Genomic DNA, 26,711 nt, shown 5'->3' with positions numbered 1-26,711 from the left:
TAAATAACCAGAAAAGCTGAAAATAATAGTTCAGCACATTGACTTTTGACATGAATTATTTTTTTGTTCAGGTCCTCCAATACCTGTTGGAGTAGATGTTCAGGTGGAAAGTATTGACACCATCTCTGAGGTGGATATGGTAAGCATGAAAGCTTTTTGGGAACAAAGAAATTTAAAATAATAGGAAATACAGGATATACTTCATTGATTGGACATAAAGAACTCAAATACTAAAAAAGTATTTTACAGTTAACGGTTCAATAGTTTTCTGATGATATCACGAAAATAAATGTATTTCTATGCTCCTCATATGTTTTAAAAGCTGACTCAGCCACAGCTGTTTGTGGATCTCTTGGAAGCAGCAAAGTTCTTCGATTTTAGAGAGATACATATTTGTTTAGAGCTGAGTTCATGTTGCTGTAAGTTAATGTTTGTCATAGTGTGGTTTTGGGTTGGACCAAAGCGCAGACAAGAGCTTGGCAGCAGCATAATCTGAATAATCTTCAGCTTTATTCCAGGGTACAAGCGTAACAAAATCACTGCAGGTAAACCAGAGATCCAAAAACTTACATCTGCAGGAACATGGTAAACATGGCAGTAGCAGGGTAGACCCGAGTTGTGCAACGAGCAGGCAAAACAGAGTGTAAACGAACAGAGGAACCAGCAGGGAACAAAGAAACAAAACCAACTAATATACAGAGGGAGAACAAAGGAAGGTAATCAAAGGAACTAAGAACAGGTGAGACAAGGAGGCTGGGAGACAGAGGGAGCAGGTGAACCTAATAAAACCAAAGCATGAGGAAAGGGACCAAAGACAAGACAGTAAGCAGACCTAAATGAAACTATAAACCAAGATAAAAATAAAACATAAGAATCAAGGATAAACATGAACTTAAGGAAACTGAGAAACTGGAGGGAACACAACAACCTAAGCACTTAGCAAGACAGAAACCATAAGGAAACCCTGACTACAAAAGTAAAGAAACCTAAGAAAACAATAACTAAAGCTAACCTATAAAGGAGAGGTTGGAAAACAAAGATGAAGTAGAGGAACAAAGCTAAGAAGAACTGGAGAATAAAGGAAACTTAAACTGAGTAATAACTAAAAGGGGGAAAACAAATGACGAGAGGAGTAACAGAAAAGAAACTAATAAATGAGAGTGCAAGGGAACCAGAGAACTAAGAGAAATAACAATAATAATAATCATAAGGAAACCATTCTAAGAAAATAGGCAGGAAAGCAATGCCAAGGGAACTGGGAGAGCACACTGGGGGGCAGAAGATAACCCAAAACAGAAAACCACAATTAACATGAATACAAAACACAAGTAAGAAACATCTAGCTAAAAGGCAAACAAAAACACAAAACCACAAACAAAGTCCAAAATGTCACATCCTAACAATGCTTGTTTGTAGCAGACACTAACAGATTGAGCTTTTAGCTTTGAACAACTGAAGCTTGCTCAACTATCTGTTTATTCAGTATTCGGGTCAAGACATATGAATGAAAACCAAAAAAACAAAGCAATCCTAATATACAGTGTCCCCCTTAAGCTTACTTTTAAATTTATAACATAATGAAATATTCATAACACGTTGTAGTTTTGTAAGTATATTTAAAACACGCCGCTATTAAAAATGAGACCCTGTGTCTAAAAGAGATTTATATGTATTTTATTTAGTTTGGGGATCTGCATGATAAATCTACACAAAATAGTGCAGAAAGATGTTTTTTTTAAATAATAAAATATCTAATAATATGTGGCTTGCATTTGCATCCGTTCCCCTTTACTCTAATAGCCCTAAATAAAATCCAGGGTAAGTGTTCCTCAGAGGTTACCTAATAAATAATCTCTGTCTGTGCATAATTTAATCCGAGTATAAATACAGAACATTCTTCATCAGCAAAAGCACCATGAAGAACTGGTTCTAAAACAATATCCCAAACTTTAAAAATGTCACAGAGCTCTGTTCAATCCATCATCTGAACATGGAGAATATGGCACAAATATAAACCTACCAAGACATGCAGGAAGTAAGACATTTCTAAATGAAAGCCACTGGTTCAGTTTGCAGTTTACCTACAAACCATGTCGGGGACAAAGTCAATTTGTGGAAGTAGGTGCTCTGGTCAAAGAGGCAATAACGAAACCTTTTGACCTACATGCCAAACGCTACTTGTGGCTGAAATTGCTTCACATCCATTCATGCTGGTAATAGAATCATGCTGTGGCGACACTTTTCTTCAGCAGGTAAAAACACAGTTCAACCAAAGTCTCGGGGTGAATCTAAATAAGAATGTATGTCAAGACTAGAAAAGTAATGCTCACAAATGCTTTCCATTGGAGCCACTTTGTTCTACCTCAGTGAAATAAGCAAAAAAAAAAAATCTGTCTCTAAATGTGCAACGTTTGTCAAGACATGCTCTAAGACTTGCAGCTGTAATGGCACATAATCTGCTAGCCGTCTTCTACACTGCCATTATTCAGTCTGTCTGCACATCCATCACTGTAAGGTTTGGACCAGCTACAAAACAGGACAGGTCCAGACTGCAATGACCAATCAGGTCTGCAGAGAGGACCATCAGGGCTGACCTTCCCTCCATCCAGGACTTGTACAGGTTTAGGGTCAGGAAAAGGGCAGCTAACATCTCTGTAGACCCCACACATCCTGGACACAAACTGGTTAAGCCTTTGGCTGAATACAAATCCACGCCACATGTTTCAGATTGTTACTTTTTAAAAAGAAAGGAAAAAGCATAAATCATTGTCCTTCCACCTCACAATAAGGTTTTTTCTTTATCGCCTAATTCAGTTAATGTCAATAATCTTTTGAGAAATGAAAGCTAAACCAGTTTTATAAAGGGTGCCAATTTAAATAAGAAGTTTCTATTTTTGTCATGTCTGGCTGGAGTTTGGTAGGACTAAAGTACAGATCGGACTGCTGGAGTCGCATGGTGAGTAGTGAGCTTCTTTAATAGAGGTAGTGATGAAAAAAACACTTACAAGCAGCAGTGCATGGAGCACCGGCGGGTAAACAGGGTAGGTATCAGGAGGAACCGGTGGAGAACTATGAAACCAGAGAGTATAAATGCTGATGTAGGTTGGAGAATGGACCAATGAACCAAGGGAGGTAATCAGAGGGAATCAGGGACAGCTAGAAGAGGGACTGAAGAGAACTGATGGAGGATGACTAATTAACACAGATGAGCATGGGGTGCAGGGAGGTCACAGAAAACATCTGAAGGAACAGAAATAAGTAAACAAACTAAACATAAACTGGGAAGAATCCGATCTATAAGAAAATATAAACTCTCTCTGTTTATATAATATAAAAACACCTCTGACACAGGAACATCAGAATGAATTTAATAAACCTAAATGAACAGAAATAAAGCAACTGCAAAACATGGCAGTGCAAAAAGGTAAACAAAACTCAAAACCCAAAACCTAACATGGGCAGATTATGACATTTTTTTTTTGTCACCTATCTGTCCAATCTTATGTATCTCCTCCCATCACAGAATTTTGCTTATGGGACCATGGTGGATGTGTTTGTTCTACCACGATAATCTTTAAGAATTATCAAGATGATCTTGTTAAGAATTGCCATTGTTTAAATAAACTGAATACTTGTTTTACATAGATATATTTCTGCTTCTGTAGGACTTCACCATGACTTTATACCTGCGTCACTACTGGAAAGATGAGCGGCTATCGTTTCCCAGCACTAACAACCAGAGCATGACCTTCGACAGTCGCCTGGTGAAGAAAATTTGGGTTCCCGACATGTTTTTCGTCCACTCTAAGCGCTCTTTCATCCACGACACCACCACTGACAATGTCATGTTGAGAGTTTATCCTGATGGCAATGTGCTCTACAGTCTCAGGTAAGAGCAATCTTTTCTCTGAAATTTAATCAGAAAGAACCAGCTGTCACAATCAAAGCCATCATAGGGAGGGTTTTTTCTATTGCAATATAAAGAGCAGTGTTTGCTCACCCTTATTTTACCTCCTCCCATGTGTCCGCATCTAATTCACAAAGCAAAAAGCATTAATGGTTTGGAAGTAAAACCACATCCAACGCAGCAGTTTCTACTTGTTTCCTCTCAGGTCACTGTTTTCCTTATCTTACGATGTGCAGTAGCATCTATACTGATAATTAAAAAACCTTTAATTTGAGAACATTAATGAAGTGGGGGTAAAAGTTTATATTTGTTTTTCCTGATATCACTAGGCACAATATTGGTAATGACTTCAACAAAGCACATGTAAATAAAGCATTTATATATATATATTACTTTTCAGGCTAATCAGAGTGTCTTGGCGCTAAATAATAATCCATGAGTTTGTGTTTTCTTAGAGTGTTAATATGACTTGTCACAAAAACCCATTTTTCTTAGCTATTCTTCAAAATGAGAAAGAATGTGTCATTCAGGTAAGGCAGGTGTCTGAACAGTTTACAATATATTTGGAACTGCGGCAAACATGGCTAGACTAGGGCCCATGTTTAGCTTGCCCCCAAACACGTTGAGCAGGATGGTTAGGCAGGTGAAAACATCTCCAAATCTCCCTGTTAGAGAACAGTAAGTCTCAAGTCATACCATGGCAAAAGTCAATGTGTGAAGCTAATTGAACTTTCTGGTTAGGTTTGTCACAACACTAAGGATGCATATGTGGAGAAGCATTTTATGTGTTAGGTACAGTGGAGGATCTGTGGGACCTTGGGCCTGTATCTCTTTTTTAAAAAGCTCTGGGGAACTTGTTATACTGCATGGCTTTATGAACAGCACCAGGAAATTGTAAGAGACAATTTGGTGGACTCAGCTTGGAAACTGAAACTGGGACATCACTGGGTATTTCAGCAGCATAATGATCCAATCAATGTGGAGAAATAACACAACATTGAAGACAACAGAGCATTAGAGAGGACCCAGGACTCAGGACAATTTAGGGCGGTGGTTTCCAATGGTGGGGTCAGGACTCCACTTGGGGTCATGAATCACTACGCGTGGAGTCTTGGGATCCTCTTCAGAAAGTAAACAAAGTACTAAAGGTGATAATAGTAAAGCACACTTATGCTAGAAATGTGACAAGTGATAAAAACAGTACTTCCAAATAGGTGAAAGCAAGGTATTGACTAATGATGCTGCTTGTGTTACCATTTTACCCCTTTTTAAATGACTAGTTGGTAAAGTTTTTTTACCCAACAAATAATTATGGTCACAAGTCTCCATCATGGTTATACAGCTGAATGCTCAGAGAGCCACTGATGCAGAGAGACTAAATTAAAAGGAATAGTCAAAGCTCCCTCTCTGTAGGCTCCTGTCTTGTGATGCGTTATAGGAGAAGAGTAAGTGCTGTCCTTGTGACAAAAGTGCAGGAAATTCTGTAAACAACTGAACCTTTTTCTTAATGTGGGATTTTCACCAATTCACCAATGAATAAGTCTACTTCAATTAAAGGCAGAGTTCTCAAATCATAAGTTTGAAATCATAACGGTTACAACAGTATAGCAGTTTCCAAATATGTCATCTGCACAAATATGTGCTATACTAACCTATAACATGTTGTTAAAAAAGTGAGAAATTAAAATTATTTATGCTTCCTTCATCCTTTTATTTTCATTAATACATAATTAAGGTTTATCTGTTTCTACTATCCCAGACAAATGGTCCTCCCTAACCATGGTGGACATTTGATCTCCATTTTGCAATCAGCACGATTGCTGTACTCAGAGTGTAGCGTAAATACCTTCCACTACCAGAGTGCACGAAAAAGAACTGAGAAATTGACACTTTTTGTCTTAATTGTAATTACACATATGTCAGGAATGCACCAATATGAAAATGTGGACCAGTGTCTATATCCGATATTACTATGGTTGTTATGGCCAATAACCAAAACTTAATGTATTATATATATACCCCTTCCATAGTCTGAAAAAACACCCAGACAGCTGACATTGCTTCTCCGCTTCAGTTAAGCCCCACACAATCCTGCGCTGCATCACTGACACTGATACTGATATGTAAAAAAACGACTAATATCGGCCGACACCGATCCTGATGCACATATATTATAGATAGATAGATAGATAGATAGATAGATAGATAGATAGATAGATAGATAGATAGATAGATAGATAGATAGATAGATAGATAGATAGATAGATAGATAGATAGATAGATAGATAGATAGATAGATAGATAGATAGATAGATAGATAGATAGATAGATAGATAGATAGATAGATAGATAGATAGATAGATAGATAGATAGATAGATAGATAGATAGATAGATAGATAGATAGATAGATAGATAGATAGATAGATAGATAGATAGATAGATAGATAGATAGATAGATAGATAGATAGATAGATAGATAACTTACAGTGGATGTGTTCTTTTCTGCAGAGTCACAGTCACTGCTATGTGCAACATGGACCTCAGCCGCTTCCCCCTGGACACTCAAACCTGTTCACTGGAGATTGAGAGCTGTAAGTGAAATGATTGAATGTGGACGAATATAGAAGCATTTTAACCAGAATGACCCAGAACTTAAATGCTTCTGAGGGGTCTTTTGGGGTCAGTCCAGTGTTTCATACCTGGGTCTTTCATATTACAACTGAGGTTTAAAATTTCAGTAGATGAAGTTTGCTGAAATAAGAAAAGTACCCTTACTATTTGGTTGCTTTATTTTGGCCTTAGTCAATAATTATTGTAAACTGTTTTCTACAATATCTGGGTGCTTTATTCGTCAGTTTTGTTTGGAAATGCTATCATTCATGCTCAAGGTCACTGCATCCTCCCAGCTTAATGTTAAACTACCAAACAGTAACAGCTATTTACACAGCTCATCTTAAGATTTCCAGATATAATGTGTTACAGTAGAAAACATCAACCAGACCTCAGAAATTAATTGCTGAGAATGGTGACCGTGGATCTCGGTTGGGTTTTATTTAATCCCAACAGGGGCAATTTGGGCTGCTTAATATTTAGTTGTTGCAGCAGAACTAGAAATGGCTTAAATAAAATAAAATACCTAGGAGTGCATTGACATTTGACAGGAGGAAGCTGGAATCAAAATCACAACTTTCGGATTGCTAGACTACTACTCCTCCCACTGTGCAACAGTTGCCCTCAAATATGATGAGATTCATAAACTAACCTCACAGGGAATTTATTAAAAATAGAAACTCAAGTGTTTAAAAAAGCTTAATTAGAAATTAAGCACATGGAAAAGCTCAAATCGGAGATAGTCAGATAAATTGACACTTGGACTAGTTTTACAAAACATAATGAGAAAATTTGAAATTAATTATAAGGCCTCTAACTCATTACAGAAGGAAGAAGATCATGTTTAATTCAACTTTTTTCTCTCTGGTTTGCAATAAAATCTTCCAAAAACAATCAGAAGCATTACAGAAACATTCACCTCAAATTCGAAGATTTTCACTCTTTTTCAGAAGATGAGCTCTGGTATATTTCTGCACATTTCGTCTCCCGTCATCATGCTGCTAGAGAGACATTTTTAATATCCATTTCTGATACTCTTCAAGAGCTTTCTTCTTGCACCCTGCTGAGACTGACATGTCCGCTCTGCATACCAGATATTTCCTGAAATCCCAGATCTATCACACCATTAAACATTGAGGACTTGCTTCTGCTTCTAAAGCACTAAAAAGTAAAGCACTGCTTTCCTTTTAAGCTCGTCTCCTCCCTCATGTAAAACTCCACAGTGCAAAAAGAGCAGTATGTAGATATCAGCCTGGTGTTAGTCTCTTCTTTTTCATCCAGCTGTACTTGCACTGTCTGTTCTGATTTGGTTTGAGTATATTCTTATTTCTACATTTCTTCCCACACAGATGCATACACAGATGATGACCTGATGCTGTACTGGAAGAAAGGCAATGAATCCCTGAATACAGATGACAGAATATCTCTCTCCCAGTTCCTGATCCAAAAATTTCACACCACCACAAAGCTGGCTTTTTACAGCAGCACAGGTACTACAACTCCACATACTGTTGCCTCACAACTGAATTTAAATTTCAAAGGATCTCATTTCACTTTTCATGTCATTTCTAATAAAAGGATCAAGTTTTTCATACATGAACTCATCGTCTTCAGAGCACATACAGAGGAGGAATACATAATCCTTGCAGCAAACTGAAAGAGACAGGCTGTTTAGAACCTGCTGTGTGCTGCAGGAAACCCGCTGAAAGCATTATACTGCTCAAACAACCACATGTCACTTTCCAGCAACTCAAAGCATAAAAAGGATTTTGTGTGCTATCTTTCCCTGCCAGAGTTGCTGGGATAATTCTTCAAGTGTTGACACGGTTCATCAACAACCAGCTCCTGACAATGTGGATATAACTGTCAATGTTTCTATTTTTGTCCTGCAGGCTGGTACAATCGTTTGTACATCCACTTCACCCTGCGGCGCCACATCTTCTTTTTCCTGCTGCAGACTTATTTCCCCGCCACTCTGATGGTTATGTTGTCCTGGGTTTCATTCTGGATTGATCGCCGGGCCGTACCTGCCAGGGTGCCACTAGGTAGGCGAGACTTTCAATTTATTGAAATACATCTGCAGAGGAAATTGTCTTTCTTAAAAGCTAAAACAAATCTACCAATTTTCTCAATGAATTAGATACTTCTAGTGTTTTCTCTAAACCAAATCATATAAGCTAAACTGATTAAATGTATCTGTAGATGTGGGCCAGTTTTCTTAAAGCACATATCATTTTTACACCCATTCATTATTTTTGGCTAATTCAAGATTGGGTCTCGGGAGTAGCATGTCCAGGAGGGAAATTCAACAACACTGTGCAGCTTATTCTGGGGAACCCAAAGGCATTCCCAGGCCAGAAACAGTTATATCATCCTTCCATTGTGTTCTGGGTCTGCTCCAGTGTCTCCTCGTAGTGGGAGATGCACAGAGAACATCCAAAGGGACATTGTTCACACTCAGCTGCGAACCAGTTGAGTAAATGATGAAGGTCATGGTTTGAAGTAGCTAACAGGACAACATAATTTGCAAAAAACAAAGATGAGCCCCCGAGGTTTCCAAACCAGATGCCCTCCTCTCCACGACTACACCTCGGGATCCTGTCCATGTACCCCATAAAGAGGGTTGGAGACAAGGGAGAGTCGTAGCTTAGTCCGACCTGCACTGGGAACAAGCTCGTGTGCCGAGAATGCAAACACATCTCTTGCTTTGGCTATACAAGACCGGATATCATTTTGAAACAGCCCGCCACCCAGGTCATAAGCTTTCTCTGTAGTCACAAAATACATGTACTACTTGGACAACCAAACTCCACGAGGAAAACGATCCCGTCCACTGTTTGACAGCCAGGAGAACTGTGCCACGACTTCTGCATTTTAAGTTTAACAGCTTTTAGATTCTTCCTTACAAATCTCTAAACTAGAGAGGCTGAGAATGTTTGGCCCTCAGATCACACTTTCTGGTATAGTTTCTTAATGCAACTCCGCAAAGGTAAGGGGTTTTACAACTTTCCTTTTTCCGTTTGTGTTCAGGCTTCTATGTGTCTATAGTTATGTTGATTTTTATGTTGAAAGTTGAGAAATATGTAAAAAAGCAGGAAAGAAAAACCACCCACAAGGCAGCCTAGAATTCAATTCAATTCAATTCAAAGATACTTTATTGATCCCCGAGGGGAAATTAGAATTCCAGTACAACCCATCCAAACATACATCATGACACAAGACAAGGGGGGGACGGGTCACCGAGGCTTTGCTGCCAACTCACAGGCGCTGCCCTTGCTAGATGAGAAAAGAGGCCACATTAGGTAAGTAGAGGGAAAAAAATCATATTTCACACTTTATCCTTAGCAGGATACAGTTTGAGATTTGCTTGGAATCAAAACATTAGACAATACCCACTCTAGATTAATGTATTAATGGCAATGTCTTCAGCTTAAATTTGAGAATTTTATATGGTGATTTATTCAGTATTTACAGGTCCTTCTCAAAACATTAGCATATTGTGATAAAGTTCATTATTTTCCATAATGTCATGATGAAAATTTTACATTCATATATTTTAGATTCATTGCACACTAACTGAAATATTTCAGATCTTTTATTGTCTTAATACGGATGATTTTGGCATACAGCTCATGAAAACCCAAAATTCCTATCTCACAAAATTAGCATATCATTAAAAGGGTCTCTAAACGAGCTATGAACCTAATCATCTGAATCAACGAGTTAACTCTAAACACCTGCAAAAGATTCCTGAGGCCTTTAAAACTCCCAGCCTGGTTCATCACTCAAAACCCCAATCATGGGTAAGACTGCCGACCTGACTGCTGTCCAGAAGGCCACTATTGACACCCTCAAGCAAGAGGGTAAGACACAGAAAGAAATTTCTGAACGAATAGGCTGTTCCCAGAGTGCTGTATCAAGGCACCTCAGTGGGAAGTCTGTGGGAAGGAAAAAGTGTGGCAGAAAACGCTGCACAACGAGAAGAGGTGACCGGACCCTGAGGAAGATTGTGGAGAAGGGCCGATTCCAGACCTTGGGGGACCTGCGGAAGCAGTGGACTGAGTCTGGAGTAGAAACATCCAGAGCCACTGTGCACAGGCGTGTGCAGGAAATGGGCTACAGGTGCCGCATTCCCCAGACCTGGGCTACAGAGAAGCAGCACTGGACTGTTGCTCAGTGGTCCAAAGTACTTTTTTCGGATGAAAGCAAATTCTGCATGTCATTCGGAAATCAAGGTGCCAGAGTCTGGAGGAAGACTGGGGAGAAGGAAATGCCAAAATGCCAGAAGTCCAGTGTCAAGTAGCCACAGTCAGTGATGGTCTGGGGTGCCGTGTCAGCTGCCGGTGTTGGTCCACTGTGTTTTATCAAGGGCAGGGTCAATGCAGATAGCTATCAGGAGATTTTGGAGCACTTCATGCTTCCATCTGCTGAAAAGCTTTATGGAGATGAAGATTTCATTTTTCAGCACGACCTGGCACCTGCTCACAGTGCCAAAACCACTGGTAAATGGTTTACTGACCATGGTATCACTGTGCTCAATTGGCCTGCCAACTCTCCTGACCTGAACCCCATAGAGAATCTGTGGGATATTGTGAAGAGAACGTTGAGAGACTCAAGATCCAACACTCTGGATGAGCTAAAGGCCGCTATCGAAGCATCCTGGGCCTCCATAAGACCTCAGTGCCACAGGCTGATTGCCTCCATGCCACGCCGCATTGAAGCAGTCATTTCTGCAAAAGGATTCCCGACCAAGTATTGAGTGCATAACTGTACATGATTATTTGAAGGTTGACGTTTTTTGTATTAAAAACACTTTTCTTTTATTGGTCAGATGAAATATGCTAATTTTGTGAGATAGGAATTTTGGGTTTTCATGAGCTGTATGCCAAAATCATCCGTATTAAGACAATAAAAGACCTGAAATATTTCAGTTAGTGTGCAATGAATCTAAAATATATGAATGTTAAATTTTCATCATGACATTATGGAAAATAATGAACTTTATCACAATATGCAAATTTTTTGAGAAGGACCTGTATTTACCCAGTGGTTTAAAAGCTTTCTGTAGTGATTCTCATCTGCCTATAATTCACCACGAGGGTGAACAATACTTTAGATAAATTGTGTATATTCAGATGAAAAATAATCTGACAGCATTCAGGTTAGACTGTGTAATTTCTGCTCCATTTCTGACCAACATGTTTACTCCGATGCCCACGGATTTGTTGGCGCCTCCCATTTCCCCCAACAGCTGTATCACCACAATATTTTATATAACGGAGCTATGTTTGTGCAAGTCTTAATTTTCTCCACATAATTAGTCACTGTTTTATATGTGAGGGTTTAACTGCATCATGGTACTCGACCTGTCAGTAGGTTATTTAGACAACACCGTCTGTCATGCAACTCAAACTCTGCAAGTCTATCTACAGTTAGTTTGCCCACATATACATATTATTTGTCCCTAAAACGTCACTTCATACTAATACAAAACGTGTTGTAGTTGGAAATAAAGTCAAAACATTGGCATGGCATGGCATTAGAAAAATTATGTGGCTGCAACTAACGATCCTAGATAACATGCAGGAGGATCCTTTGGCTTTGATATAACATGATCTACAGACATCAGTGGATGTTTGTACTGACAGAGATAAATTAAAGGTAAAACCCTCTGTAAAAGTATTTTCTCAACTCATACATTTTAGCTCACAAACAACATCTGCAGTCACCTCTATGGTCTGGCTGCTGACTCACTGCTCTATTTGTTTCAGCTTTAACGTGAAATGTTTTGTTTCCTCTTTTCTCAGGTTTAGCTTTTTTATTTCCTTAAATACAGTATTTTAATTATTTCATAATCTTGCATCAAATACTGTTTCCAACAAAATCGGTCTGTTTTTGGTGAGAGAAGAGAAATCTGTCCTCTTCACTTGTTTTTATGCATTTCTCCAGATCTCACCCACATTTTCTGCAAGACAGTCTTTGTAGCAAAAGGGATCACTGCATCTTTTTCCCATGTCACAAATAAACATCTCTATATCCTTTTGACTTGATCCTTGTCAAAAATGTCAGGTTTTGTTAGGAAAACCATCAATTAACTGTATACGCTCAGAGGGACAAATGTCTAGAAGGGGTGGAAGCCTACATCATCCATATATGGAATTACACGTCCAATTATTAGGGCATGAAGGCTGCTTTTTTGTCTAAAATGTTTTTAATTCTCTGCTTTAAAAGCCAATGGAAAGGCCAACTGTAATAAATAAGCACAATGTTAGAAAATTGGAGAGAAAATGGCGCTCTACACATCTAGAGGATTCCTACTTAATCTGGAAAAATAGCCTACTGTTGAACAAAAAGCCAGAACAGCTTATTTCTCATCATTAATAGAAGAGAACAAGAATAATCCTAGGTTTCTCTTTAGTACAGTTGATAAACTTACACAGAGTCATAGCTCTGTTGACCCATCCATTCCCTTAGCTCTCAGCAGTCATGACTTTATGGGATTCTTCTTAAATAAAATTGATTCTATTAAAAAGAAAATCTTTGACATAATCCCGAAGATGATTACTTCATCCTCAGCAAGTGAGACAACATTGGAAATAACTGTAGAACCTGATTTGTGTTTGGACTGTTTTGATCCTGTGGAGCTTCCTGAGTTATCAGAAATATTAGCTTCATCTAAACCTTCAACTTGTGTGTTAGACCCAATCCCAACCAAATTATTTAAGGAAGTGTTCCCTCTGATTACCAGCCCCATTTTAGATATAATTAATCTATCCTTAGTAAATGGATATGTACCACAAGCTTTTAAGTTAGCTGTAATTAAACCTTTACTTAAGAAACCTTCGCTTGATCGAGATGACTTGAAAAATTACAGACCTATATCCAATCTTCCATTCTTATCTAAAATTCTTGAGAAAATAGTTGCTAATCAAATGTGGGAGCATTTATACAGTAATGATCTGTTTGAAGAGTTTCAGTCAGGTTTCAGAGCTCATCATAGCACTGAAACAGCTCTGCTAAAAGTCACTAATGATATTCTTATGGCCTCAGATAATGGACTTGTGTCTGTTCTGGTTCTGTTAAATCTCAGTGCTGCATTTGATCCAGTTGACCATAATATTCTCTTAGAAAGGCTGGAATATGCTGCAGGGATCAGGGGAACAGCGCTAGGCTGGTTTAAATCTTATCTGTCTGACAGATTCCAGTTTGTTCATGTAAATGATAAATCATCTTTAAACTCCAGGGTTAATTGTGGAGTACCACAGGGTTCAGTACTTGGGCCAATTCTCTTTACTATATATATGCTTCCAATAGGTCAAATTATCAGGCAGCATGGGATAAATTTTCACTGTTACGCTGATGATACTCAGCTTTACTTATCCATAAATCCTGATGAGCCCAACCAGTTAGATAGACTACAAGCATGTCTTGAAGACATAAAAACTTGGATGACGTTAAATTGTTTGCTTCTAAATTCAGACAAGACAGAAGTTGTCGTCTTTGGACCGGAGTCTTTAAAAAAGAAACTGCTTAGTCAATCACTTAACCTGGATGGCATTAAATTGGCCTCCGATAATAAAGTAAAAAACCTTGGTGTTATTTTTGACCAGGACATGTCATTTACATCCCATATTAAACAGGTTTCTAGGATTTCCTTCTTTCATCTCCGGAACATTGCCAACATTAGAAATATCCTATCCAGGAGTGACGCTGAAAAACTAGTCCATGCATTTGTTAGTTCAATGCTGGACTATTGTAATTCATTACTATCAGGATGTCCACAAAATGCAGTTAAAAGCCTTCAGCTGATTCAAAATGCTGCAGCAAGTGTTCTGATGAAAATTAAAAAGAGAGATATTTATCCTATTTTAGCTTCTCTTCATTGGCTCCCTGTTAAATCCAGAATAGAATTTAAAATTCTCCTCCTCACATATAAAGCCCTTAATGATCTAGCTCCATCATACATCAGAGATCTGATTGTTCCATATGTTCCTAACAGAGCACTTCGTTCTCAGACTGCAGGTTTACTGGTGGTTCCTAGAGTCTCTAGAAGTAGAATGGGAGGCAGATCCTTTAGTTATCAGGCTCCTCTCCTTTGGAACCAGCTCCCAGTTTTAGTCTGTGAGGCAGACATCCTGTCTACTTTAAAGGCTAGGCTTAAAACTTTCCTTTTTGATAAAGCTTATAGTTAGAGTGGCTTAGGTTATCCTGAGCTATCTCTGTAGTTATGCTGCTATAGGCTTAGGCTGCTGGAGGACATAATGACCACTTTCTCTCTCTTTTCTCTTCCTAGAAGCTACACCTGGCCTGACTCTGTGTCTACCTGTGACACCTTTCTGGAGAGGGGCATTGTCCAAGCTTCTGCTGGCAACAACTTAATGCTCACCTTCTACTGTCTTTTAGTGTTTAATCCTTTCTATCTCCTAGACATGGCAATTGACTGAGCTTCTACTGTAACTAATTATATGTGCTCTCTTTCAGACTCTAACCTTGAAAACTGGCTCAGAGTTTATCTGTTCTTTCTTTCTAGGTGAAACGACTAAAGGAGCTACATCCCTTAACATTTACTTTTCCTTCCCATAGAAAGGACTCCTGGATCAGTGCTTCTTTGTTCTTTTTGTGTCTCTGCTCTGTTCTCTCATACCCCCAGTTGGTCGTGGCAGATGGCCGCTCACACTGAGCCTGGTTCTGGTTCTGCTGGAGGTTTCTTCCTGTTAAAAGGGAGTTTTTCCTCTCCACTGTCGCTACATGCATGCTCAGTATGAGGGATTGCTGCAAAGTCAACGCCAGTCACTGTCCACTGTCTCTACATGCTCATCCAGGAGGAGTGAATGCTGCAAGTCACTGAAAGGATGCAATCTGCTGGGTTTCCTTAGGCAGAAAAACTTTTTATCCAATTTGAATAAATAACTGAATCTGACTGCACTGTTCAATGGTTAGGATTAATTGGAATGTATGTACCTGACTTTGTGAAGTGCCTTGAGACAACATGTGTTGTGAATTGGTGTTATATAAATAAACTGAACTGAATTATATATAATTGTAATATTGCAATACAATATGATATTTTGCCTACAAACTGTTCAGACATGATACATCATTAGGGTGCACAAATTGCTCAGTGCTAAATCTATTGGCTGTAAATTAATTTGTGTGTTTGATGCTACAGACTGCATAGTGTAGTTATCTATCTAGAAGGACCTAGTTTATATGAAACCTTGGTTTCTAGTGTTTTGTTTGACATGCGTAAGGTAAATTGGTCTCGCTTAATTGCCCTTAGGTAAGAATGAGTGTGTGCTTGGTTGTTTATCCTGTGTGTCTCTGTGTGGCCCTGAGATGAACTGGAGACCAGTCCAGGGTGTACCCTGCCTCTCACCCGTAGACCGCTGAAGATAGACACCAGCTCCCCCGCGACCCTGTATGGAAGAAGCATGTATAGAAAATGGATGTTTGACGTGCATTTGTATATTGAACTTCCTAAATAAATGTTGTATTTGTTTCAGCACAGGTCCTTCTGTATACAGTTTGCATGTTTTCCCTGTCTGCTGGAGATGGGCACAACCTCAAGTGGCCCTTCCACCCACCCCCAAACACTACTTTGTATGGCTTATAGAAAATAGATATCTAGATGGTTTTAGAGCCTTGGCACATCTTGCATGTGGCTCCATTTAATGCTTGATGTTTTACTTCAACTTGTTTCAAGAGGCTTCAGGCACAGCATGGTGTAATGATTGAGACACAGATCACCAGCTGTTACTCATTCTGCTTCCTTTCATTTTCTTGTTTACATTCTTCTTTCTGTAATAGAGCTTTGGAACCGGTTCCAAAGCTCTATTACAGCAGTTCTAATTCAGACTGTGGCAAACATGCTAAGATTCCTCAGAAGAAAAAACATACAGGGCTTTGTTATGAATGATGTCCGAAAAGTATGGACTTCATAAATATTCAGCCCCCCTGAGTAAACTACCTTGGTTGCAGTTTAGACTGCAGTTGGAGTATGTCTCTTCTAACCGGTAACATATAGAAACTGAGAACGTTCTTTAGTCTGTTCGTTTCAAAGCACCTCAGGCTCAGGAATATTATTTGATGTAAATCAGTCTTTTGCAGACCAGGATTAACCTGTATTTAACAATGTTGTTGTCCTTTGAAATATCTCACCTGAGCTGTGTATCTTTGCAGCTCCTCCAGTGTTACCATGGACCTCTTGGATGCTTCTTTGATTAATACACTTATTAATCAGAAGAATTACAGGTCCTTCTCAAAATATTAGCATATTGTGATAAAGTTCATTATTTTCCATAATGTCATGATGAAAATTTAACATTCATATATTTTAGATTCATTGCACACTAACTGAAATATTTCAGGTCTTTTATTGTCTTAATACGGATGATTTTGGCATACAGCTCATGAAAACCCAAAATTCCTATCTCACAAAATTAGCATATTTCACCCGACCAATAAAAGAAAAGTGTTTTTAATACCACAAATGTCAACCTTCAAATAATCATGTAAAGTTATGCACTCAATACTTGGTCGGGAATCCTTTGGCAGAAATGACTGCTTCAATGCGGCGTGGCATGGAGGCAATCAGCCTGTGGCACTGCTGAGGTCTTATGGAGGCCCAGGATGCTTCGATAGCGGCCTTTAGCTCATCCAGAGTGTTGGGTCTTGAGTCTCTCAACGTTCTCTTCACAATATCCTACAGATTCTTGATGGGGTTCAGGTCAGGAGAGTTGGCAGGCCAATTGAGCACAGTGATACCATGGTCAGTAAACCATTTACCAGTGGTTTTGGCACTGTGAGCAGGTGCCAGGTCGTGCTGAAAAATGAAATCTTCATCTCCATAAAGTTTTTCAGCAGATGGAAGCATGAAGTGCTCCAAAATCTCCTGATATCTAGCTGCATTGACCCTGCCCTTGATAAAACACAGTGGACCAACACCAGCAGCTGACACGGCACCCCAGACCATCACTGACTGTGGGTACTTGACACTGGACTTCTGGCATTTTGGTATTTCCTTCTCCCCAGTCTTCCTCCAGACTCTGGCATCTTGACTTCCGAATGACATGCAGAATTTGCTTTCATCCGAAAAAAGTACTTTGGACCACTGAGCAACAGTCCAGTGCTGCTTCTCTGTAGCCCAGGTCAGGCGCTTCTGCCGCTGTTTCTGGTTCAAAAGTGGCTTGACCTGGGGAATGCGGCACCTGTAGCCCATTTCCTGCACACGCCTGTGCACGGTGGCTCTGGATGTTTCTACTCCAGACTCAGTCCACTGCTTCCGCAGGTCCCCCAAGGTCTGGAATCGGCCCTTCTCCACAATCTTCCTCAGGGTCCGGTCACCTCTTCTCGTTGTGCAGCGTTTTCTGCCACACTTTTTCCTTCCCACAGACTTCCCACTGAGGTGCCTTGATACAGCACTCCGGGAACAGCCTATTCGTTCAGAAATTTCTTTCTGTGTCTTACCCTCTTGCTTGAGGGTGTCAATAGTGGCCTTCTGGACAGCAGTCAGGTCGGCAGTCTTACCCATGATTGGGGTTTTGAGTGATGAACCAGGCTGGGAGTTTTAAAGGCCTCAGGAATCTTTTGCAGGTGTTTAGAGTTAACTCGTTGATTCAGATGATTAGGTTCATAGCTCGTTTAGAGACCCTTTTAATGATATGCTAATTTTGTGAGATAGGAATTTTGGGTTTTCATGAGCTGTATGCCAAAATCATCTGTATTAAGACAATAAAAGACCTAAAATATTTCAGTTAGTGTGCAATGAATCTAAAATATATGAATGTTAAATTTTCATCATGACATTATGGAAAATAATGAACTTTATCACAATATGCTAATATTTTGAGAAGGACCTGTATGTGGTTGGGGCAGGAGACTTCAACTCTGGTCTTCGAGGGCCACTGTCCTGAACCTTTAGATGCATTCCTATGCCATCTCACCTGAATAAAACGAGTGGCTCATTACCATTTACTATTCACTACCAGGACTCTGGAGAACAAGATGACATGCTGATTAGGGGACCCAGCCATTTGATTCAGGTGTGTCGGAGCATGGATGCTTCTAAATGTTGCAGGGCAGTGGCCCTCAAGGGTTGGATTTGGAGACTCTTGATTTAGGGGGCTGTGCAGTGGAAGGTGTTTTTCTCACAGACCACCTTTCTCCACATGTTTGCTGTGTGCCCTGCATGCCTTGTGGCAAACTGCAAACAAGTTTGCCAGTTATTTTAAGCAATGGCTTTCTTCTTGCCACTCTTCTATAGTGTAAGCTGTGTATCTCTGCAGCTCCTCCAGAGTTGCCATCAATGGATTGAACAGAGCTATGTGAGATGTTCAAAGCTTGGGATATTGTTTTAGAACCTAACCCTGCTTTAAACTTCTCCACATCGTTCTCCCTGACCTGTCTGCTATGTTCATTAGTTGTCATGATGCTGTTTGTTCACTAATATTCTCTAACAAACCTCTGAGGCAAGAAACAGAACAACTGGATTTATACTGATATTAGAGTTATCAGAGTGAAGGGAGCCTAATAAAAATGCATGCCACATTTTACAGATATTTAATTGTAAAACAAATAGTCCGATTAAACACACGAGAAATTGTGAAAATGCTTTGGAAAGGCACTGTTTTTACTGGTTTCCTGTTGAACATAGAATGGGTGGGTGGGGGGTGGCTCACCCTGTCTGACCTGATTAGTCGTCTTTATGTGTCTGATCGGGCTCAACATTAACACCGCGTCTAACAGTTTTGATGCTGCATGTTAATGAATCCAAAATAAGTACACGCCCTTGATTGCAGAGAAAATTACCAACATTACATTGCAAATCCTAAAAAGGCACTAAGTACATCTTGCTACAAGGTTATAGAGTGAGATACATCAGAAACACTGAGGCTGTTTATAAAAAAAAAATGTTCTTCATCCTCAGGAAGGTTAGATGCCTCTGTGCTATTTTCAGTAAGACACTGATGAGTTTCTTTTGTGAACTTGTGCTGAAGAAAACAACATCATCAAAACCAGTAACTCAAAGAACCTCAGCAGTTATCAAACAAGGACTGCATTCTGCAGCATTGTACAGCAAGGTCATTCATTTTGGAGATATTCTACCTCATTTCTAATGGACAAACATAATCTTATATTGTAAAGATTAAACTGAAGCTTTAAATTCAACAACATTCTAGTGAAAAGGGTCACTAATTTAATTCCCAGTGTGCGTGGGTTTACCAAAATTTTTGTCCTAATTTCTGCAGGTATCACCACAGTGCTGACCATGTCCACCATTATCACTGGGGTCAACGCCTCCATGCCTCGGGTGTCCTACATCAAGGCAGTGGACATTTACCTCTGGGTCAGCTTTGTTTTCGTCTTCCTTTCGGTGATAGAGTACGCCGCTGTGAACTACCTCTCAACTGTGCAGGAGAGGAAAGAGAGGAAGCTGAGGGAGAGAGTAAGTGCTTTCTTTGGTGTGTTTGCCTGTTTGTTGGATTTTGTGTCTATAGATGCTTTTTGCCTGCAGTAAAATATAAATCAGGTGATCCAGTCCTGGATTTTGGGCTCTTGAGCCGATCCTGATAGCTGAATTTTTTAATCAAAAGTATTGTTAATTATTTTGTGTTCCTTTTGTCACAGTGTTGTAAGCAAATATGAAAAAAACACACAGGTACTATCAGTTATCCTGGCTCAATTTAGGCCCACTCCTTTAGCTATATTAATAATTAGGAGACTGATGATTATATAATACTCCTGAGATTGAGAAAAGTCACATAAAATAATGCTTTTCTATTGTAGAACATATGATGATGATGTTTGCCAGAGCTCTTTTTAACCACTTTTATTAGCAATTAGCACAGTTAGCATTGTTAGCACTGCTGACTGGAACAACAAAAGTAAATATTCTTACCTTGTGTCAAAGTCTACCTGTGACAGAGTATTAGGGCCAGACTAAGAGAAATTGTTTTTTATGGAAATTACGAGAATAAATTCATAATGTTACTAAAATAAAGTCGTAATATTACGAGAATTAAGTCGTAATGAGGCAACTCCTCATCCACAAAAGAAGCAACTTCTTCCAAGTCTGTGTGGTTCTTTCATGCCGTTTGCACAATCGTTTCAAAGTCCTGATACTGATAAGTTGATGCTGATGTGCTAAAAGATGAAGTATTTCCTTATTTGTGAAACGTAATATTATGACATTATCCTCATAATTTACAAAAGAAAAAGGAAAATGATCTCTTAGCCTGGACATATTACTCTTGTCTTAACTATCATCAGGCTTCTGGCATTTTTAAATCTATCATTTATTTAATCATTTTTCCTTAATGGTAGATAGAGGATAAAGGTTTAAAAAAACAACATAAAGTGTTGTTCTGTATTCTGGTTAGCTTCCTGTAATCATTCATCTTGTGTTTAGATTCTTAGGTTCCTGCGTTAGATATTTTAGTTTCCTTGTGGATCTGTTCCTTCCTGTTTATGTTCTTTAAGTTAGTTTTTTTGTTACGTAGATGTTTTGTTATTCCCCTGAAGTCCTTGCTCATCTGTGTTAATAAACCACCTCCTTCAGTTACCTTGCATTCCTGGTCACCAGCTGCTTCATATTCCTTGTAATTAGTTCTTCTGGTTCATTGGTCCATTCTCCAACCTTCCTCAGTGTTTATTCTCTCTGGTTTTCTGTTTTCACCACTGCCTGCCTGTAAGGTTTCTTGTGTTAGTTAATTAAAAGAACTGATCAACTCACCATGCGACTTGTTTCCTGACAACATAGCAGGTTGTCCAATGATAACAGGCTATTGAAGCATTTGCTTATATATAATTTATAAGATTTGTCTGTTTAATTAATTTAAGTGTGCAAAAATTTGTTGACTGACATCTTATCCCTTTAGAATAAAATCAGTGAAAATATGACCAGCAGCAAGACACAACACCATGCTGTCTGGGTCAGCAGTCGCAGCCCAATATCAGATCCAACACTGACTTCAGTGGTTCCTATACCAAAACTGGACCTGACTGGGCCTACTTCTAGATGTACAGGGTCAACTCAGCTGGTGACATTTTTCAATTACAATTTTAAAAATGATTTATTTCTGCAGAGAAAAATGGTAAAATCTAAACCTTGTTTTTTTTTTTTTTTTTTTTTACAAAATATAAAAAATAAAAAGCACATCTTGGTCAACATCAGCTGAAAAATACAGCAAACATATTTAGGTTTTGCTATAGTGTTACAAGAAAATCAGTTTAAAAGCAAAAACTGTCATTTACACTGAGTTCAATGAAACATCAGTTGATGGTGAGCTGCTTTATGAAGAAAATATTTCACACAGGAAAATATCTCTAAACTTGCAGAAACATGCATTAATAATTCATGTACGTTGCCAATAAACAGATAAATATTTTCTGAATCAGCTCACTTTAAGCTGCTCCAAGCGCTATGGTAAATTATTTCTGGGACTGCAGTGCTGCTATTCTTCATGTGCCAACTGTTGTAGCATATGGAGCCAAATTGCCCACATACCTCGAGGAACATTCCCAGCAAAAACATCTTCTTCAATAAAACTTTCAAAGCAAACTCATTTTAAAGCTCTTAGTGTGCTGACAAAAAATTAGACAAAAGAGTTTATTACTTTTAAGAAATGGGATTCATTCACCTTTATGTTTTTTATGTTTGTTTAGTTGCCCTGCACATGTGGCATTGGCAACCCCGACGACATGATGATTGACCCACAAATCACTGGCTACGGGTCCATGGATGTCAACACCACAGGGAATTATGGGATGCCTGAGAACGGCGGCCGGCAGGAGCAAATTCTGGCCCAGGTGGCACTGAATGACTCTCAGATCACGGGTCAGGTGAAGGCATCTAGAAGCTATGTTAACATCTGGATAGACACCCACGCCATAGACAAGTACTCGAGGGTCGTCTTCCCCGGAGCATACATCCTCTTTAACATAATTTACTGGTCCATATACTCGTAAACTGGAATGCTTTCAATAAGAGAGGAGGCGCATGACGGGACAGCTGGCACTCTGCTCATCTGTGCAGAAGCTAAAACGATGCTCTGTCAGAGAAAAACTGGGGATCATTCACAGATAGGAAACCTTTGCCTTCTTGCCCCAGCCACTTAAAACTGTTGAGGACACCGTTTTATCACTCCATCAAATCTGTGTGCTTTTGTGTGTCTGAACTGTTGATGACACGTGTTTGGATGTTAATGTCACCTGAGAACTTTGTGGACCTAGAGATGAGCAAACATGGGCTTCACAATGCAGTGATGGCAATCTGGTTTTTATAAAAATGCAAACTGACACTTATTGGCATTTTCAGTGCATTGACAGATCCCCTCCACATATGAACTGGACATGACAATCAACAAAGATGCTGAAGGCTTCAGGGGAGCAATGTGGCTTTTTCTCATCAGGTTTTTTGGGGGGTTCTGGTGGAGAGAATCGACACAACTCATCTACCATAAAGACATAAAACATGGTAAAAACGTTCGATGAACTGCTCTTTGCAAGGTTTAAGGGAATCTATCTGTCAATACCTCTATTTCTCATTTCATAAAAACTTCAGTCTTTACTTAAATTCACATTCAGATGCAGTTTTTCACGAGGTTACATGTTTAACTATTTCAAATTAAGATGCACTGATATGAAAACTTGGGCTAATATCAACATCAAATATTAATTTAGCAGTTGTGGCCGACAACCGATATTTACCGATGTTATGTATATATTTCCCTACCCCTTTGACACCGTCATAAAACAACTACACCGCTGACATTGCTTCTTTGCTTCAGTGAAACACCCAACAATCCTGCGCTGGATCACTATCACTGTCACATGACCAAACAAACACTACATAACTAAGACCCTCCCTCTCCAGAAACACAAATGGCAACAAGATGTAAATAATTATTAATTATTAATAACGACCCAGTTTTACTTCTGGAAACGATATGTTAAAAAAATGAATAACATCGGCCAACACCGTTGTTAATGCCGATATATCGTGCATCCCTAATTTCCGCAGGTGCATCTCAATTCATTAGAACATCATCAAAAGTTTATTTATTTCAGCACATTAATTTAAAATGTGAAACTCACTCAGATTCAATACACCCAATATAATCTATTTTAAACTTATGTTCATTTAGGCAATAACTGCTTACAGTTAATGGAAATCCAAAATCCAGTTCTCTACAGACTCTACAGTCATTGACACACTCCACAATGAAAGTAAGCCACAGACGTTCATTGCTGAAGTAGATGTTTGCAGAGTGCAATAGTTAAGCTTAATAATGGAAAGTTGAGTGGAAGGAAAAAGTCTCACAAGCAAAAGGGATATTAACCGCCTTCAGAAGATTATGAAACAAAGCCCATTCAAGAGTTTAGGGAACTTTTGTAATATGTTTCCACAGTCAGTGATGATTTTGAGGAGCTATGTCATCCGCTGGTGTTGGTCCACTGTGTTTTATCAAGCCCAAGGCACCACTGCTATCTACCAGTAAATTTTAGGTTTTGATTGGCCAGCAAACTGGCCCGACCCAAACTATAGGTGGTTGTCAGGAGAAAGTTGACAGACACCAGAGCCAATTAAAGTAAGCAGCGCTTCCTGAACACAGCAGAACCACAGGCTGATCTCCTACATGTCGCACTGCACTGATGCAGTAATTTATGCAAAAGGAGCCCCCAACAAGTACTGAATGCAGATACCATACAGTACATTGACATACCTTTCACTAGGCTACTAACAGAAATAAACACTTGAACTATATCACCCTGTGTGTAATGAAGCTAAATGAGTTTCTCTTTTTAAATTTTATTACTGAAAGAAATTATCCTTTCAATGATAATCTATGTTATTGAGATGCTCCTTATTCTTCTCAATGGAAGATATTAAAAACGATTGGGACTAAAGCCTGATGTCATATTGACTGACCTAAAGTGGTCAGATACTTCTCACCACGCTGTTTTTACACTTTAGTTTTGTGAATTAAAAGAGAGAGTTTTCTGGCAGTGTCGTATTTACTGTACAGACCATAAACTCTGTGACTTAGCCACCATCGGAAATCGGTTTGTTCATTTTAAACACTTAAGGTTTAGATGACAATCAAACTCCTTCTTATGCAAGTGTTTATCAGACAAACCTGGAGCAAATAAATCGATTTATTGCAAATATCCTTTTACATGAACTATGCAGGGATTAACTTCTATGTATGTATGCACGTATAGACATTGGATGGATGGATTTTTCTCAACTGAACAAATACGCAAAGAATGAAGTTACAAACTTTTTTCCAAATTTTACTGTGAGATCATGATACCACAACAAAATATGACTTTACTTTAAAACTTTAATAAATCTTGATCATGGGTGTCAAGTGTTTGTCAAGGTGATGATTCTAGTTTGATGGATTTGACCAAGGAGTACAGAGGTCTAATAACCATTATGTTTAAACGAGTTATTTAGAAGCCCAAACATTTGTTTAAGGTTTTAGAACATCAGTTTCTGCTAACGTTTCCTGTCAGGCATGCAGGCTTAAAACCCTTTGGACCTGACCTCACTTCAGATCAGGAGGTGGCATATGTTTCATGAAGATTCAGTGACACTGACATACGTGGTTCCAGTCTAATTCTGCAAATAAACACGTTTTCCGATCAGTTTTGATCTGGATGTTCCAGGTTTTCTGCATCATGTTAACATGATTCACTTTACACTTCATGTTCTTGTGAACTTTTTTATCAGTGCAATCGTTTTGTGCTCAGGCTGCTGCACTACATTTGCATGATGGGCATTGTTTAGGAAAAAGTTTAAAAATATTTAAATATATATGTAGAAAATCCCAAACACCTGTTTTAGTATATATTTTTTTTAAATATCTGTATTTCATGTCCTTTTATTTTTTTTTATACTGAAGCTGATCTCCTCTGTTATTGCTGTCGTGAGGCGTTGAGGTTCACTGTGACCTGTTAGTTGATAGTTTTATTTTTCTCATAATAAACTTTTGGTGACGTGAAATAGAGATTTAAATATTTTCATGGTAAAATGACCCAACCTACTTTGATTGAAGTACATTAAAGACTGAAGAGAACTGTATTATTTTATTTTCTTAAAAATGTGAAAACTGTGCTGAATTTATCACAGCTAATGTAAACTTCCTCCTGCATGCAATATAAGAACAATGAAAAGCTTTCAGATGCATAGCTGTGATTATTAGTTTTTTTTCTACCTTAATAAAAGAAATTAGAAAAGAATGATGAGTTTATCAGAACTGAGGCAAATGGCAACATTTACATAAGTGAACGTGCATTATGGGAATAACTGTGATTCATTTTAGGCATTATTTTATTCATTTAAATGCAACAAACATCAACGAAGTTTAAAAGAGGATTGATTTTGGGCAAAAATCTAAGGTTAATATGGATTTGCTCTAACCCACAGAGGATCAAAATTATACATCCAGGCTCAAATATATACATACACATCTGACTGTCCTGTTGGAGCATCACATTCTGTTAATGCTAGTATACCATCTAGCTTTTGATTTGAGGTAAAGTTGAATCATTTGAAGGTAGCCATTTTTGCACCTTCTTTAAGCAATTTACCAGGACAATCGACAGTAAAACATACTCTCAGTATGATGCTGCCACCACCATGCTTGTTAGTTAAAACTATGTTCTTAGGTTTGAAAGCTTCACCTTGGCTCCTGCACCTTTTTTCATCTTGACCAAACAGCTCAATCTTTGCTTCGTCTGACCATAAAATGTTTTCTTCAGACGACATGTAGCTTGTTCATGTGGGCAGCTGCAACTTTCATTTGAGGTTGAAGGTGTCCATATTGAAGCATGATACCGGTCTTCCAGCCTCTTCCAGTTTACAATAGGCTTGAGCCTCAGTGGTTTCTGGGTTATTCTGGAACAACCTGTCCAGTATGATTTCATCAGAGGTGACAGTTTTGGTCAGATGGATAACATTTTTCAAACAAATAAAGAAGGCTAACATTAAGCTTCTGGCATGAGCACCACCTCAACCCTATTAAATATTTATGGACTACGCTTAAAAGCAGGGTTTATGCCATGAAACCAACTAATTTGAATGAACTCTACCAATCCTAATCAAAAGAGTGGTAACATATCAACCCAGTAATATGCCAGGAGCTTATTGATTGCTATAAAATCTGTGTTTTCTCTTTATGGGACATT

The 26,711-nt window shown here is 38.8% G+C and overlaps 1 protein-coding gene across 1 annotated transcript in view; it reads left to right on the top strand.

Annotated features, from left to right (window-relative positions):
- The window catches only part of LOC124884954 (gamma-aminobutyric acid receptor subunit rho-1-like), a 42,146-nt gene extending 16,383 nt beyond the window's left edge, over nucleotides 1–25,763 (top strand). The window contains exons 4-10 of the mRNA XM_047393023.1: nucleotides 72–139; nucleotides 3,666–3,889; nucleotides 6,417–6,499; nucleotides 7,868–8,008; nucleotides 8,411–8,563; nucleotides 19,766–19,962; nucleotides 22,182–25,763. Coding sequence (XP_047248979.1) covers nucleotides 72–139; nucleotides 3,666–3,889; nucleotides 6,417–6,499; nucleotides 7,868–8,008; nucleotides 8,411–8,563; nucleotides 19,766–19,962; nucleotides 22,182–22,484 — 1,169 coding nt within the window. The 3' untranslated portion in view covers nucleotides 22,485–25,763. The remainder of the gene's footprint in view (nucleotides 1–71; nucleotides 140–3,665; nucleotides 3,890–6,416; nucleotides 6,500–7,867; nucleotides 8,009–8,410; nucleotides 8,564–19,765; nucleotides 19,963–22,181) is intronic.
- The last annotated feature ends 948 nt before the right edge of the window (nucleotides 25,764–26,711 follow it).

The sequence above is a fragment of the Girardinichthys multiradiatus genome, chromosome 19, assembly GCF_021462225.1.
Source record: "Girardinichthys multiradiatus isolate DD_20200921_A chromosome 19, DD_fGirMul_XY1, whole genome shotgun sequence".
NCBI lineage: Eukaryota > Metazoa > Chordata > Actinopteri > Cyprinodontiformes > Goodeidae > Girardinichthys > Girardinichthys multiradiatus.
This window is presented reverse-complemented; position numbering and strand designations above follow the sequence as displayed.